The following is a 17,802-nucleotide window of genomic DNA, read 5'->3' on the forward strand; positions in this document are numbered from 1 at the left end:
ACACTATAGTTATTTTTTTTATTTTTTTATTTGTAAGCGAGGATAGCAAAATAAAGTAAACTGCGACTTACTATACCCAATTTGTCTTCATACAGTAAAATTGGGACCAAAAATGATTTTTGCTGAAGTGTTTTTTCTTCAATTGCTAATGCGACCTTTTTACACCACAAACTGAGCAAAATTAAGCATTGCTTGGTAATTGGTTGACCTAAATTGACCTAAATGTGTAGTTAAATTAAACAGCTGACAGATATTCAACATAATTCATTTATGAGACAGTCTAACAGAAGGATGGAGAAAAAAAATTTCACAACTCTTGAGTTCTTGTCATATTTTAGTACCATTTTCTAAACTATAAACTGTGATAATATTGAAAGTGTCTGAATCAATTTTGGTTTGACTATATGTTGTCATAACTTATAATTGATCATATAATTTTTCCAGTGAATTAAAAACACACAGACCAATATGATTTACATATTTATTAACTTCCATTTAAGTTAGGGTATCATCATGTGCACAGCACATACATCACAATATTTAACAGGACCTGTATAAAACTACAGACAATATTTGGTAAAACAGGATCAGAGCGCACTACTACAGGACTCAGACGTCAGCCCAATTACTATAGAGCTCTGCCATGGATGCAAACGCGACTGGCGCTTCGTGGATAAGCCATATGGGAATTGACAGAGAAATGGTATATGCTTTATTTCAATACACCACATACATTCCTGTTCATAAGCACATCCGAAAAACGATCAAATCTGGAACATTGTTGTGTTGGAGCGGCAGTTTGCCTGAAAGAAGAGGATGTTCTGTTTTTACTAATGCCGTGCCTGTTGATATTGCATTTTTTGGTTAAACAAATCAAGTCCAGTGATTTGTGTGATGAGGGTCAGAGGAACAATTTGCCTTCAGTGGCCATTCGGTCTATTGTAAACAACATCCACACTGATGCAAATCACGTCAATTTGGGAAGAGGTTTGGCACGGACGACCCTTCGCTCCTCCCGCTTTAACTCAGAGTCATCGAGTGAGACTAAATGATGGGCACACATCCAGGCAGGGCACGTTAAGAAGCAAATTTAGACATGTAACAACTGAAATACCACGGCTTTGAGATTACACCAAACAAAAAAAATAAAACTATGCGAATGTGTTCATGCTTTTGAGGTCGATCGGTCAGTTTAGCTTCCTTTAATTTACCAAACATGAAGCGCAAAAGACTATCCATCCATTTTCAGTTCAGCTTTACAGGTGCGTTTTCAGTTTCTTTCAATTAAACGCACCTGCCGTTGTGATAACAATAAGGAATGCTTTTTTGAAGATAATAATGTTTTTAATATTTAAAGATTTAAGCGTGTTTATCCCTGCATGAATGCATCATGTCTTGATATTTATTTCACTAGCATCATATAGCAGGTTTAAAGCAGCTTCTTAGTTTTGCAACATATTATGTTTACAAAATATATAAAGAAAAATATAGGGTTACTGCTTGAGCATATAGTATAGGCTAACAGCTGTCTGCAAATATTTCCAACATGATTATCCTTTCTAAAAGTAAATCACAGGGTAAAGATAGCTCAAACGTGACAAGGCGCAACTAGGACGCAATGGCCGCCAGAACTTCACAGAGTGGCAGAAGAGCAACTAAACATTCGGTTTCAGCTTGTTTTTAAAAAAAAGTAAAGTAAAGAAACTGCATGAGGTAGAAAACGACAAAAAAAGTGGGCAGTATGCCTCCTCGTAACTCACTGTCATCAACATTAACTCTTAGTTTACTCACACACAACACTGTCATTTCTTTGTTTCTGTTTTACCATCATAGAAAAATACTGATCTTTAACATGACTGGGTTCCCCTTCAGATATCTTCCCTAAACCACAGCAAAGACTGACTTGAACTTGGCATTGTAAAGTGGGGACAGTATCTGCATCGCAACGCCTTTGAATTTTGTATTTATGTTAAAGAAGCTACTTTTCTCTATCCATAGCCTTAGAGATGTGACAACGATTGACTGGAGATAAGTTCAAAGTTCAACCCCCCAGCAGAGCTAAAAACAGATTTGAAGGGGTAGAACTTCAGTAAGCTAGAGTAAGCCGATACTGCTTCAGTTAGATCCGAGCTCCGCACAAAGGAGCTCAGACATTGGACAATTGCTCCAGTGCTAATACTATGGGGGTTGATACACCTTAACCATTGGAGGCTTGACCTAAGACTTATATTCTTTCCAATGAAGTACAAATGGACCTCAGTCAGCTTAAACGCCATATTTAAAGTGATAGTTCGCCCCAAAAATGAAAATTATGTCATCGTTTACTCACCCTCAAGTTGTTCCAAACCTGTGTGAGTTCTGTTGAACACAAAAGAAGATATTTTGAAGAAGGAGAACAGTTGAGGTTAGCCATTGACTTCCATTGTAGGTGAGAAAAAACACTATGGAAGTCAGTGGCTTTCGTCAGCTGTCTGGTTCCTCTTAAATATCCTCTTTTGTGTTCAACAGAACTCATACATGATTACATAACTTTCATTTTTAAAACATAAAACATAATTTTTCAATTTTAAATATGGCGTCTACCCTGACTAGGCTACCTCTCCAAACCCGTCGCTTTAGAACAACACAAACAGTGCAAAACAAAAAAAAATGTACATTGTAGGAATTTCACTTGTATATATGAACACGTGGTAGCAGCAATGAGGATAAATTAACAATAACAAATAAATTAAATGTTGTCTTCCACCTCGGAAAGAAAACGTTGTGATGAAATATAAAATCAACAGTTATAAATAGTCTAATATATACATACATGACACGATACACTTAACCTCACATGTAACTTCTGTAGAAAGTGCATCGTCGTTCCTCCGCCCCTCCAGATGAGCTCAAATTCTAGGCAAGAAATGTGTCATCGTCATGGATGTTGATACTCGATTTCCTTTTTTTGTTTTGCCAGTCTTACTTAGAGCGATGTACATCCCAGGATGTGCCAGCGATTCGTACGCATTGTAGTTATTCGCAAGGAGGTTTTCTCTGAACTTGCAGTCATTTGTGAACTGCCCCTGAAAGTGACAAGGAAATAGAAATTATTATTTTCGGTGACATTTCAATAGACCGTATATCATCATATTAAACAATAGCGACGTTACAGCGCAATACCTGGAGAGGAGATTTATGAAACAAACAGAACTATTTGGCATATCTATAGCAAAGAGAGATAGTTATGCTCTTTCTTTATGATGTTTTGCGAGGGCAAACCGAGGAATGCGACTTTTAACCCTCTGGTAGGCTACTGTTCGCATGTCGCTAAAAAATTATCGATTTTTTTTATTTTTTTTTCAATGAAAAGATTGTACTATATTTTTAAGTTTATTTTATTCAAGATTTTGTATTTTTAGGTGATTTTATGGTGCCAAATTATATTTATGCAGTAGTTATAATCCATTTATTCACTTTTTGAGCATAGACCTGAAAATTAAATTTTCAACTTAAACTGTCTTAAATCTTGAATGCATTTATTGTTATGCAAAATGCACCAAAATTTTTTTAAAAATTAAATATGCATTTTCCAAAACACGTTTTATAGCCTACTCTAAAAAAATGCGAGAAATCGAAACTATGAATCCAAACAACCTGTGTTCCAAATTTGAGGTTGATATTTTAAAAAATGAGCTTTCAGTAAGAATTTGTTTAAACGTTTCCAATAGATAAAATTCGTCTCGCATTCATTTCTAATGCGTACAATAGGCCTACAAGTGACTATTTTTTTTCAGGACCATTTAACCCTTTCGGATTGTGTCTATGGAATTTATTTTTATTTTTTTTATTTTTTTGTGTGTGTGTGTGTGTGTGTTTGTGTGTGTGTGTGTGTGTGTGTGTGCGCGCGCGTTCACATTACAAGTGCCAAAACCTTTACCAAGTTTCGTACCATTCGGATGAAGTAAAAACAAATATTTAAATAAATAAAATAAATAAAAAATCGGTCAAAAATGACTAGGTTAAACCATCGGTTTTGGGGCTCAGACAAGTTTAGGTGTTTTCAGGGTGAGTCTGTGCGTGCAGAAATCGGAGAGGAGAGCAGTATGGTGTTTGGGTGGTCCTCTTTGGCCAGTTCATCTTTACTCTGGGAAGGACAGTAGGTGCATGTGTTGGCTGGCAATGCTAAGAATGGAATGCGTAGTCCGAATGATCTACTGCGCTCCCGTTCCTGGGTTTGTCCGTCCCACAATGAAAACACCACTAGGCACTGGAAGCGCGCCACAACCGACTCCAACAATGTCACGCTGTCGGAGACTGTGGGTTGTTGGTGGTGAGGGGATACATCTCAAGTACAGGGTGATATGTCATCGAGCCCTGATAAGAACATTCACGGACGGAAACGTGTTGTAAATCATTTCATACTCACAGAACCGTAAAGCTTCCCTTTGCTGTTCATGGCCACGAATAGCCCGCTCCGGACGCCAAACAGTGTCACAACTCCCCTCTCCACCGGAGATATCTCAAGAAGACCTGAAACACACAACAAAGAAAATAAATGACCTTGTTTGGCTTATATCTTTAGCCCTGTCTGGCAACTCCCAACGATGACTGCCTTTCTAAAAATTGTTCGTGTTTACATTTAGAGCATCCTTTGTGAAGGAAATGACACTTTCCGCCTCTTCAGATTTCCCCAAATGTAGTATTGCATTCTCTGTAAACCACTTCTGCTTTATTTGCCACGTCTTCTTTTCCAAATGAGTAATTTCATGAAACTTTTTTTTATCTAATTGAATCTTTGATTGAAATGTGTCATGCGTCTTTGGCCGCTTTGTAAGGGTAAACATTTAACATTTATTAGTACAGAAAAATTATGTACAAATTACTTCCAATGTAGTAATCCATCTCATTTAATGCTTAAAATAAAGACCGTTTGTTTAGACTGATGAATGTTGACACCCAAGACAAGTATTAAGTTTGACTTCTGAAACATATAACGCGCGTCAGTGAAGTGACAGATGTTTATAACTCTTGTTATATTGCATTTAAGTCCCATAAAGAACCTTTTAATAGTTCACCAGAAAACCATCTGTACTGGTGTGAAATTCGCTGATCTGAAAAATGCGTAAAACTTTTATTTTACAGTGTCATCGTTAGACGTGTTACATGCATTTACTATAAATTATGCAATTGCATGCTACTAAACCTAATCCTAACCCTAAGCCTATAGTAGCATTAATATTACTCAGTGCTTTAACGTAACAAAGACTGAAAGTGTAACCGAAGAATCCTTAATGAAAAATGAGAAACTTCAGTCTTTATAGAACCATGCAGCAGCTCAAGAAAAGAAACTCATGAGAAGAAACCATTGGAGAACCTCTATTTTTTTTAAGGAGTGAAAAAAGGATGAGTTTATCTCGCTACTAAGTTTAGGCTTGGGATTTTGGCCCGGTTCCTGTTCCTGGTTACAGAGACCTGTTGCGTGCGTAATGCAGGGTGCCAGATGCTCGTGCACTCACCTCACCTGCCTTGTATCGAGAAATGTAAATGAAAGCGCTACAACAGGCTTTGTTGATGTTGTTCAACATGGCATGATGTTGAATTCGTATTATTTTACTAATTATTTGAACTGAATAACAGCCATTGAGCGTTGTTTTCATAAATGATTTTTTTTTCTGGATTATGTAGGCTAAATCATTTTCATAATCTCAATCCCAACAGCCTATCCAACATGCACATACGATCAAATAACAGACCAAACTTACTGTAGCGGTTTTCGTTGTGCACGCCGGTAATTCTACCATCCGGTAATACTTGGAGATGAAACCCAATGCCAACATTGCAGTAGAGACGTCGCAGTCTTTTAATGCCCGTGAGATAATCACTGTCCCGGCTGGTATCTCTCTTTTCCCCGGGGATTCGGGCCAGAGAGCGCGAGTAGAGAGTCTCCCAGCGCCGCTCCACGGGGCCGCTCTGCCCACCGGGCACCGGAGCGCAGCGCACTGAGCTTGTCATAAGTCCTAAGACCAGTAATGGTAAGAGGGCAGATTGGACACTCATCCTTCTGAGCGGTACGTGAGTGTCTGAAGGCGTTGAAGACACCAAACTACCGTCTTTCTCTAGGTATATTTGCCACACACACAAAAAAAAGACGCACCAAACAGCTTACTCAAGGACAGAGCTACGGTCAACCCTGGTGAGCGGCATGAAGTCGCGCTCAGTGGGTTTCCTCTCAAGACACTACACTTCAGACTGGTGTTCAAGCTGTTTTGCTTTCACACAAAAGTTGTTGACCGTGAATTCTAGCCCCGCTCAGCCATGCCACTTTTCCCTTGCCGACGATATTTATATCTGGACGAAATTACATCACACACTACCTAGTGCATGACGAAGCAACCTTCTGCGCCACTCCGAGCGCACTGATTCCTTATAATGTGCGCGCGTCCATGCCGTGGGCAGTGAGACTACAGCGCGCGTGTGTGCGCGCGTGCGAGTGAGAGAGCCAAACGTCATAACCGCACTCCATTCGTCACTTGGACAATGTAATGTCGTCGCATATGGGAATAATGTCTTTATCAGTCTCAAATCTGTGTCCGAACTAATTCTTGCTATGGTTCGGCGCAAGGTGGAAAGCGCGATCGTTTTAGCGTGTTAGTGTAAAATAGTTTGAAAGTCAAGCCTTGCATATGAAATACGTAAAATTAGGTTAAGTGTAGACTATTTAGTTTGCACACACACACAAATTCGTTAGTTGGTCTGTCTTTGTGTAAGCTTCCTTTATTATTGGTCAGAAATAGGCTAGATAAAATAATTTATGTATGGGAGGATGTATCGGAAATCACAACGTTAACAGACAGTGTCAGACAGGAGACAGTTCTATAAATGAACAATAACAGGAAAAAAACATTCGAATTCGAATTCGAACGAATTGCACATTTCTTTTCTTGTTTAAAGTGGCCGTGTTCTCCGAAAGAACAAAAGGAAGAACATGATATGCGCAATATGACTTGTTTGCAATATGACGCTGATGTGAAAACATCATTTATAAAGTTTAATGCAGCCTTTGGACATCCCACTGACAGCGACTGCTAGATAATTCAGCCCGACAATTCTGTTGCTGACCTCTTGCGAGTGTCTAGTTGTGAATGTTGTGCGTCATAGCATTGAGGGGGAGAACATGTAAACCGCTGGAAACATCACACTGTGAGTCAAGCTTTCTCCGCGGCCCCGGGGAATGCGCGCTCCCTGCTGCTAGTGTAGAGGATGCGACGTAAAACGGAAAGACCGTGGGGGATGGTGCAAACACGTATCAACATAAAAGTAAGACACCTACTTGAATGCTCAAATGATTGTAATTTGCGTTACTATTGATAGAGCCTTAGTAGTCTGCCCAGAATCACTACATCACACCGACTACTCAGGCAGTTTAACTCCTGAATGAATACTTGAGGGTGGATTTACTATATTGGAGCAGGTTTAATTACATGTCCCTTTATAGGAGAAGGACTCTTTTCTATTCTGTTGGTTACGTGTTCCTCGTTTACAAAGACAGTTGCCTGTTAGTTAGGCAAATTTACTGTCTTTGTAACCCTAACCATTCAGTGACACCCAAAAGTATTTTTGGTAAAATAGTATAAATAGGCCTATAACTTTAACCACACTTGGCTATGAATCTCTTCGCGATACATCATAAAATATCTACAACATTTATTTTGAAGAAAGCGCAACCGCAAGAAGTTCAAGTTTCAAGTCAAACAATATTTATAGCTCAAAATTAATACGTTTGTTTGTAAAGTTGTTGAGCTACACCTGTGGCTACTCTGTGTGAACTTGAGGTGAATTTACTTTATATATCCTCAAAAAAAAAAAAAAAAGTTATTGGTTCAAAGTTTTTTTTTTTTGGTTCAAAGTCCCCCAGAAAGTAAAGTAAGCTCTAAAAAAATGTGTTTGCACATATTTTGTTATGTAGCATTTTTGGTGTACGTCCAAAAATCTCCAAATGCATGTTTTAACATAATTTGATGCACGCACTAATTCCTGCATATAGCGGTAACAAAAGGAACGAACTACAATGAAAGAAAAGAACTTTGATACAAAAAGTGGCCATTTGTCTTTGGATTTTGAGGGAGTGGTAAAATGTCCAAAACTTCATTAGTTACACAGGGATGTGATTGACAAGTCTTCTCTGTTGTTGATTTGTTTATATAAATCATTATGCCAAACAAACAAAAAGTTCCCTTGCCATAACTCTTGCTTGCCCCGCCTTTGTTTCGCATGACGACGTTTCCTCCAGACAGAACACTCTCATCTCTTAACTTCAAAAAGGAGAGTTGAATACCCCTAGACACTGAGCCTGTTGCCCAAATAGCTAAACCTCGATCCCACCCATCCAGGTTCTGACGCTTCACTAGATGTTGCTTGCTGATGGGGGTCTTCTGCACACAGGAATGGCTCGGTTCATTTGATCTATGAATGTGTGTCTGGTTTTATATAGGCTACATGTTGGGGACACAGACACTGATCAAACAGACTGTTGTTTTTTGACTCATTTGGATGCTCAAATCGAAAAGGCGCGTAAAGCTATAGCCACTGCTGAATTATCATGACAAAAACTCTTTATCACAGGTTACATGCTTGTGATAATTGACCGATAATGAAAGCTTTTAGTTGTTGTGGAAGACTAGCAACTAACACATGGTGCACATCTGAATGAGTCTTGCATCTGAATCCAGGCAGAGAAATGAAGTGAATGTGATAATAACATGCGCGCCGCCGCTCTCCATGGTGCTGCAGTCGCGCTCAAACGCTCAGTTGCAGCCCGAGCTCATAAGTGCGTATCTATATCACGAATTGTATTTATCGTGCAATTTATACGCAATAAAGAGTTTTTACGTGCATATGATACGCACTTTATGGCGTGTAATACGCACGTACTCCACACCACTAATACTACCCAAGTGGGTTTACAGTGCGTATCATCCCAATTATGTTCGATCCAACGATTAAAAATGTTCGCCTTAAAGAAACATATCGGTTTCAGGCATTTTTGTTAAGTAATAGTGACATGAAATATGTATTGACAGGCCGTGGGCAACTCACTTATTCTATTTGTAGGCTAGATGAATTAGTTGCAATGCTTATGCATTTAATAAATCAAGCACGATTCCTTTAACTCTGAGTTCTCACAGTAAAACATTAAAAGTATTAATTACAGAGAGCAACCTCGAACTTCTCTTCAAATGTCACATTTGCCGTGCACCTAAAAAATCTCATTGATATCAAATACAGAGGAGACAACCCGCCCTTCAGATTCTATATTTATCGCGAAGACAACTCTGATAAGAGCTTATATGATAAGATCCTGTGATTTCACAGCAGCTGCACGGGAGTCAGTGCTTCCCTCTATAGGACGCTTTTGGAAGTACAGAGAAATGCGAACTGGGAACTTTCTGACATCGTGTCAGTGAGACTAATCACTAAAAATAAACAAAAATTGGCACACTGCCAATGCTGCTCCAAAAAATCTTTTACACACACACACACACAAAAAAGTACACAGAGAGGTACTCTTTATATCAGCATGATCCATCACACCTGACCTGATTAATCAATTAATTATCCAATCATCCAATAAACGAAATATATATATATATATATATATATATATATATATATATATATATATATATATATATATATGAATATATAAAATAACAATTAACAGAAAAGTGAACTACAAAATAGTCACCAAATAACGATTCACAAGTTAAGTTCTTTTGGAGAAAGAGTATAATTTTCACAAAGCCTTCTTTCTTTCTTTGTCTCATATGCAGCATATTTGTAATATCCCAGAAAAAAAAGCTTACACTCTTAAAAATAAAGCTTCCAAATGGGTGTTTTGCATCAATGCCATACAAGTACCATTTTCGGTTCCCCAAAGAACCTTTCAGTCAACAGTTGTTAAAAGAACCATTTTTTCTAAAACATTCTAAAAATCTTTTTCCGCTATAAAGAACCTTTTGTGGAATGGAAATGTTCCATGAATGTTACAGGTTCTTCATGGAACCATCAATGCCAATATATAACCTTTATTTTTTAAGAATTAATTTTACATCTTAACTCTAAATCGGTTATTTCGTTTAATCTCCATATATGGTAACCATCAACATTAATAAATGTATCACTTAAAAAATAGTTAAGCTGGAAGCAATATGGTGTGATGTTAGTGCAGAGGTCATCAACTCTACAAGCTCCGCAGAGATGGCCAGTAGGAGGCCTGTCTGTACGAACAAAGACCCCTCAGGCTCCGCTGGGTCAATACTTGAGGAATTCCTGACGATACCAATTAGATGGGCACGAGGAGCAACCCTTTGAGGCCCTCGGGCCAGAGAAGAATGAGACTGAAGCGCACTGATTTTAATTGGAGCAGTTTTCACTATAGCGCGCGGCTTAAAGTAATTTCTGAGAAAGCACTCGTTGGGTAATTTAATTATCAATAGGTTTAAAAACCGTCGGAATTGGTTTGGAAAATAAATAAATAAATAAATATTAATTTGCACATTCGACATTAGATACTCGAGATGTAATCTCACCCTGATACTGCATCATCTTATGGCCTTGGCTCTTTGGGCATCTATAGGTTAATGAGCGCTTCCATGCCCTCGACATGGCGGCAGACACGTCATTGTGTAAGGCAGGTCATCAGAAGTCGCTCGATCGGGACGCTGAACTTTAACCCCTGCGTCTCTGTTTACTTGTTATATGCCACTGAACTAATAGGGGCGTCGTGTGCCTGAATAGGTTAGAACTGGGACCAAAGAGCATGAAAAACTTTGCACATAGGGTCAACATATGGGACAGAATGAGCCCCATAATTTTATATAGCCTATACTCTCTTTAAAGACAATTTTCTCAAAATTAGTGCCAGAAATCTCCAAAGTTTATTTTTATTTCTCAAATCAAATATTATATTTATTTGATTTTATACATGTCATTACTAAAATTTGATGAAAATGTATGTTTGTGACCAGTATTTTCTGATTTATGGAGTGGTAAAAAGAGAAATCCAAAATCCCCTCTGTAAAAACTTTTGACTCTAATATGTCCAAAAAAAAAAAAAAAAATAAAAAAAATAAGAATGAACCTGACTTCATCCAATGTTCAATTTTTTGTTCTAGATATTTATGCAAATTAATGCATATTTAATTAGACAATGCCTCATTTGCATATTTCAAAATAACATTTCCAAAAACTTGCGATTCGTATCAATCAACTGAGGATATGGTGATATATTTTTTGCACTATTCAGGGGTGTCTTGCCTTAAGTTCAGCAAACAATACTCTTTTTATCTGGAACTTGTTCTTGATGTTTCAGTGTGTTCCTCAGATCAGTGATGCACCAGCAGCAAAGGGATCGCTTAAAAATGAATGTACGTTGTTCATGGGAGTGACATATAGGCTTTAACCCTTTTTGGATCTAAACCAATATACTCTTAAAAATAAAGTAACATCCATGGTAAATTTCCGTTCCACAAAAGTTTCTTGAAAAAGGTTCTTCAAATGATTAAAACGTTCATAAGAAAAAACGGTTATTTTAAGAAAGGTTTTTGGTGAACCAAAAATGGTTATTTAATGGCATTTCTGCGAAACCAACCAAATCATTTGTTAGAGCAAACCCCTGGAGATGTTATTTGTATGATATCATAAAGATTGTGTTATCGTTTATTTTCCATGGCCAGGTGATGAAAGACAGTTTCTGATTAACAGAAGCGATTATAGAATATAATATTTGACGTCGCGGAAAGCTTTGATCTCGCCTCTCATGCATTTATGTATATGAATGGGTTTGTGAAAAATAAGGTATCAGGAGGACGACACAAAGGTTCATTCAAACACTCCAGCATTCCTGTTGAGTAATATTAGAGTTTGGCATTCATAACAAACTATACACTTAGAAACATTTTTTGTTCGTCGGCGATTGCCTTGTTTCTCAGATCTCTGGCTCTCGTCGTTTAGAGAAAGGAAGAAGAATGTCTCGAGCGACACAGCTTCCCAGGTTTCCCCAGAGATGTGCCATTGTGACCGCCAGGAAGCTCTCGAACCTGCGAAGTATAGAATAACACGTCTTTTTTCCCCTCTCCTATAGATTTCAAAAGCACAGATCTCCGTTCCTGCTTGAAGAAGCCGATCTTCACGCGAAACACAGTACGGATGCATTCAAATACAAATAAAACTGTTGCATTTTAAATGAAGAGTCTATACTTTACAGAGGTCAAAGTGGTTCTGTATTGCTTTTCTAGTTTTTTTTTTTTTTTTTTTTTTTTTTTAAATTTTCCTTTCTTTTAGATGATGTCACTTTAGGAAAAATGGGCGGATGGTCCCAAGAGGGAGTCGTTCTTTGCTGGAGCGCGGAGAGACTTCAATGCATCCCCGATCACTATCAGTAATACATCTGCAGACATTGCCTTATTTACCGACATTCATATAGCATTAATTAAGCTCCATATCATGTGTGTTCTGGAAACAGAGCCTACATAAAGTCCGAGCGAAACCATATCTTAGCAATAAAACCCAAAAATATATACTCCATATAATTTATTGGTGACATTCCTCCAGATGTTTAGCTTTCAGTGTCGAACAATGCAGTTGTAATGCATTATACTCTGCTTACAGTGTTCAATACATGACATTTATCAGAGCTGATGCCATTACATATATGACTCGTGTTTGAATGAAGTAATAGGAAACTGGAGAGGGATTGTTCAAAGACAACAGTGTTATTCTTACTACTAATCTCTTCTGAAGAAAAATCTTTGATATTTGGAAGTGTAGAAACTATGTCATCAATAACTTAAAAACATATAAACAAAAATAAATATGTATTACATTAGTAATATACAAAGTACTCCTGATTGCAGTTTAAGAACAGTAGCCTATCACATGTAAGTTAAGAAGCATCTGTTTTTATGTGTATGGATCTTTGTTTTCTACTTCAGTAAGAAAAAAGTGCTTGTCTGTACACCACCATACATGACACATCGTCGGCATTGTCAAGCACTTGTACGACGTCCTAATTTACCATTACAAACATTTACTCTATGTTATCTTGCTCAAATAAAAAAAAAAAGTAAATGACTGTACATCTATGTACAATAATTACACGTCCTTAACAGAAAAGACTTGAGAACATGACGTGGTGCATGTCATAAAAACGCTAAACTTTCAGTAGTGTTAATTTTGGTCACATGAACATCTTTATCATTGGGCTTTAAATGTCACTCTCATAATTCCTCGAAAAGTTTTCTTGAAAATCATCCTCTCGTGAGAAAATTGTTCCATGTGACTCTCAGTGGATTTCTTCTCCGTCTGTGTCGAGAGAGTGTTAAATGTCAGGCCTTCTGCTGTGGCCCTTGGAGCCCCTGTGTCGTCGTCTCCTGCGCTCTGCCCGACCGACGGGGGCCCGGTGAGAGCCCGTCTGGTGCCGCTGGCTCTCTCTGAGCTTGCGCACCATCTCATGGTCCTTGTTGCCCAGAACACGGGGCAGAAAGAGGGAAGCTTTGTCCGTGCTCCGTGTCTTAAAGCCCCTCCTGGGCCGGCCCTTCCCATTGATGGACACGTACCACTGCCTTTTAGAGCTGGCACGGCGCTTGCCGGCCCCGGCGCCGGACCCTGCTGGGGGAGGCTGGGTCGTGGCGTGGTGCCGTGACGCGTAGGTGTTGTATCCGAGCTCGTGAATGCGCTCCAGGAACTCGCACTCTCTGTTGAAGAGTTCCTGAAAGGGTTAAAAAAAAATGTATTAGCCTTGTTTCTCATCTTGACTGGACCTGCAACAAGGTGGCTCAGTGTGGCCACAAAGAAGTCCTCTCCTTTATGTAGAAAAATCTACATTTAAACTGGTCAAAACTCTGCACATTCACTGGGAAAATAAAATAAAATGTTGCTGCCTTAAATTTTTAAGTACAATCAACTTGGGTGCTTAAGTCATTTCAACTTAAATTACATTAAACTGACTTGAATTTTGTATAACTTATAAAAGACAATGTAAAAAACAAATGTTGTCATAACTTATTGATCATATCATTTTCAACCCCTCTGCATAACCGGTTCCAAAATGGGGTTTTCACAGTGACATATTATGTGTAAAAATTATAACCATTTTAGAACCATTATAATAAGACCCATTTTGGGGTCAACTAAGAACCCTTTTCCACTATAAAGAACCTTTTGTGGAGTGGAAAGGTTCCATGGATGTTAAAGGTTCTTTATGGAACCATCAAAACCAATAAAGAACCTCTATTATTAAGAGTAAGAACCATGTGGTTATCACTCTCTTCTGTTCTGACCAGAACTTTCAGTGACAAGGTCCTCAGAGAGGCAAACAAAACTCAGCAATCAAACTCTCAGTGATCTAGCAGCATGTGGGCACACTCGTTCCGCATGAAAAACACCACCATGTGGCGAGAGCCTCAAATAGCCCTGCTTGTTATCTGATCCCTGCTAGCCGAATTTCAGATGCTTGATTTTCCGACGTGACATAACACTTACCGAAGCATACAGACGGCCTTTCTCATTCATAGCCAGGTATCTTCCTGAAAACAGGCCCTTGATCGCCACCACACCAACATCGACAGCTGTGATCTCGAGTATGCCTAGGGAAAAGAGTGGAGCACTAGTTAGTGCGCATGCTAGAAATGTGAAAAAACACTTATAATAGCATTTCAAAATTGCACAATTAACTGTCAGCCGAGTTTGTTTTCACAAGCATGTCATGTTTTAATATTTGAAATCGTAGTTTAAATAGTTGTATTATTATTATTATTCAATGATATTGAAAACCGTAACAGTTGTAAGTGTTATGTATGCATACATTAAGTTTGTTTACGATAATATCAATTAATATAAATTGATTTGCTATAAATAATTGATTTATGTCTATATCATTAAATTGATTTTAACTTATGATTAATATAGCTTATCATTAAAGCTAAACATTTAACTAATAATTATGGAAATGTATTTGTTTCCAACAAGGTTAATTGTAAATGTAGGATTCATTTAGCTGTTTTAAATACAGAGCCTATTTATTTATATATTATTTTTCGTTTATTGAGTCACGGTCTACACAACATACGCTGTCAGGTTAGACATACAGACACTAAACGCCTCTTAAAGAGGATGTTTATTCATCCTTTTTATTCCACTGATTAATGGCTCTCCTCATTCTTCTGTTTGGAATAATCATCCTTTTACGTTGGATAAACACATCCGTTGTCTAAGTCATTATGTTAAACTGTTGGTTGAATCCTGTTTTCATATGGTAATTGTCCATGAGCACTCGGATTCGACTAATTGGAAAACTACAGATAAACGAACGCTGCGATTTAAAGAAATACCATTTAAGATTATAATGTATAGGATACCAAATGTACAAATGTTCTACTTCCTGACAGCGAATTGATATTACGATGTAAGCTGGAGTGTCTGATGTCACACAATAATGGAATACAGTGAGCTATTTACTAGACCTCATTGACTTTTAGTTAGTTAAGTTGTTCAATCCGCAAAAGAGCTCTAACAGTTGCTTTAATCTCCCTTTACAGTGCTAAGAATGCTGATTAAAATGTTCTCTGCTCCTGAATGACGGACAGTACGAATTATTGTTCGATGTCAATTAATAGTGCATTAATATCGTCAGCGCACAATGTTTATTCGCGCAATTACGCGAGTCGCTGATCATTTAATAAATTGACGTGAGAAGCGTGAGAAGAGTTTACTCACTGAAAGGGTTGTTTTCGTCAAGAGATCCGTCTATTTTTCCGTTCGGGTGTATTTGCAAATGATATTTCGTGGCGCAGTAAAGTTTCCTGCGTCTTGGAGCTCCGCCGAGGTGCTCGTAAACCCCGCCGCGTCCTCCAGCATCGCGCCGCGTCCTCGGGTCACACTCCTGGCCCCTGACACAAGGAGCCCTTGGGCTCCTGCTCAGCCTCGGAGCCAGAGATTCCTGCAAACTCGGATCCAAGGAGCTCAGTAACAACAAGAGCAGAATTATAACCATTGTGGCATGGCGGGATATCGGCAAAACCTCGCTGGAATGGAAAGAGCTGGCACACGGGGTCCCATCAAAGAAGTTTCATTTGTCAGTGATCCAACATTTTAAAAGAAAACTTGCTGTATCCTTCTTTAATAATGCGTCGCGGTCATCCGGCTTGGCGGCGACAGCATTGGTGCTCATGGGTTCCACTCTGCTCTCCAAACACACTGTATCTGACCGAGGAGGAGAACACAGCCAGTCGAGCCTGTCGTGAGATTTCGCTGATCGACAGTGTGCGCAGAAATAAAAGAGCCCTCCTGCAACAATAGCCCGAACCCCGACCAATTGATACAAAGGAAAAGGGGAGGCAAGGTATCAGTCTTGTGTGAACCAAGAGGTTGCAGCGTGGATAAAATTACACAGCACTGCACACGGTGGCTTACAGAGGAAAACCGCATCACAAAGAGAGAGAGACATCCAAGCGCACAGTTCGCTTCTTTTCAAAGACCCGAAAATTATATTTAAGCATGAACACTGGCCTCTGGCTGGGCGAGCCACTGTTAATTCTCTTTTCATGCTTGTTGGCACATTTCGACAGTGATGTTAACATTCATGGACACACGCACGTGGCTTTCAATGATCCACATTTATGTGTGGAATGTTTCTAGTATAAAACAGTGAGTGACGACACACAATGGTCTCGACAGTTGGCTCGATAAATCAGTAAAAGTCACTTCCACAGGACAAAAGTTCATGAGTTATGCATGACAGATTTTAAGCGGGTTATTTGCGCATTAGATGCAAAATAATTCCCAGCATTTTTAGCATTTTAAATACGAACGAAATCATGATTCAGAAACGTCCGACCTCTATTTTTACGCCTATAACAGCCTATGTGATGCTTTCTTCTTCAAACAACCCACTATCGCTCCGAAGTAGCCTAACTTTCAGCCATTCATTCAAAATATTTGTATAGGCTATAAAGCACAGGTAGTGATGCTCTGAATAAAACGATCAAGACGTGTTTTTCCATCCAGGAGCGCAGCTAGGCTATATTTCCCTGCTATTTGAAATGCATAAATCCAAGTGCCGCTTCGCGAAGTTTGTGTTCTGATTTTGAAAGAAAAAACAACAAGGCATATTCCATTCCCTCTCGATCATTTTTCCCTTTGTCTTAATCGATCTAGCAGGCCATGGACATGAAAACATGCATCTTCTCTCAGGAGTGAACCAGACTGCAAGTGCGACTCAAAGCTGTGTGTGCTGCTATAGTGGGTGGAAGAGTAACACGCAAATGACTTCTGCCTAAATTGCTTCCATCTTGGTCGCATTATGGTTGCCATTCTCGTAATTAGCACCATCATCTACAAATCTCCCTGCCCTTTGGCGCAACACCAGCGCATGCTATTGAGAACCTCGTGGGAAGGCAGCCTTCATTTGTCTTCGCTTTCCATACCCTGGCTGTTTGTCACACAGGCTATAACTGCTCGTAATAACTTATTAGTCGCGCTGCAGTCAAACCAGACCCGGTGTGTGTGTGTGTCAAGACTAGACGGAGAGTAGATATGAGCCTATACTGATGCTCTGGTGACCATCTCTGAGAGAGACGCGCTTGATGTGGTTTGATCCTGACAGTGGGTTGCATTTCTGATGTGGTCGGCTGTTTCTTTCTGGAAGTATTTTAATTACGGCCCACAGCCGCCCACAAAGCCCAGCAGTAATAATCAGTATATGAGAGAGAGAGAGAGAGAGAGAGAGAGAGGAGGGGGAGTTCACTCAGGATGTTGTCTGAA

The 17,802-nt window shown here is 39.0% G+C and overlaps 2 protein-coding genes across 2 annotated transcripts; both read right to left on the minus strand.

Moving 5' to 3' along the window:
• Positions 1 to 468: 468 nt before the first annotated feature.
• Positions 469 to 6,420, minus strand: fgf4 (fibroblast growth factor 4). The gene is made up of 3 exons (XM_079866674.1): positions 5,745 to 6,420; positions 4,409 to 4,512; positions 469 to 3,065 (listed from the first exon to the last, which is right to left on the minus strand). The coding sequence occupies exons 1-3, from the start codon at positions 6,037 to 6,039 to the stop codon at positions 2,889 to 2,891; spliced, it is 576 nt and encodes a 191-aa protein (XP_079722800.1). The 5' UTR covers positions 6,040 to 6,420; the 3' UTR covers positions 469 to 2,888.
• A 5,910-nt stretch (positions 6,421 to 12,330) lies between these two features.
• Positions 12,331 to 16,595, minus strand: fgf3 (fibroblast growth factor 3). The gene is made up of 3 exons (XM_079867515.1): positions 15,757 to 16,595; positions 14,524 to 14,627; positions 12,331 to 13,750 (listed from the first exon to the last, which is right to left on the minus strand). The coding sequence occupies exons 1-3, from the start codon at positions 16,031 to 16,033 to the stop codon at positions 13,361 to 13,363; spliced, it is 771 nt and encodes a 256-aa protein (XP_079723641.1). The 5' UTR covers positions 16,034 to 16,595; the 3' UTR covers positions 12,331 to 13,360.
• Positions 16,596 to 17,802: the final 1,207 nt, after the last annotated feature.

The sequence above is a fragment of the Squalius cephalus genome (genome assembly GCF_949319135.1).
Source record: "Squalius cephalus genome assembly, chromosome: 3".
NCBI lineage: Eukaryota > Metazoa > Chordata > Actinopteri > Cypriniformes > Leuciscidae > Squalius > Squalius cephalus.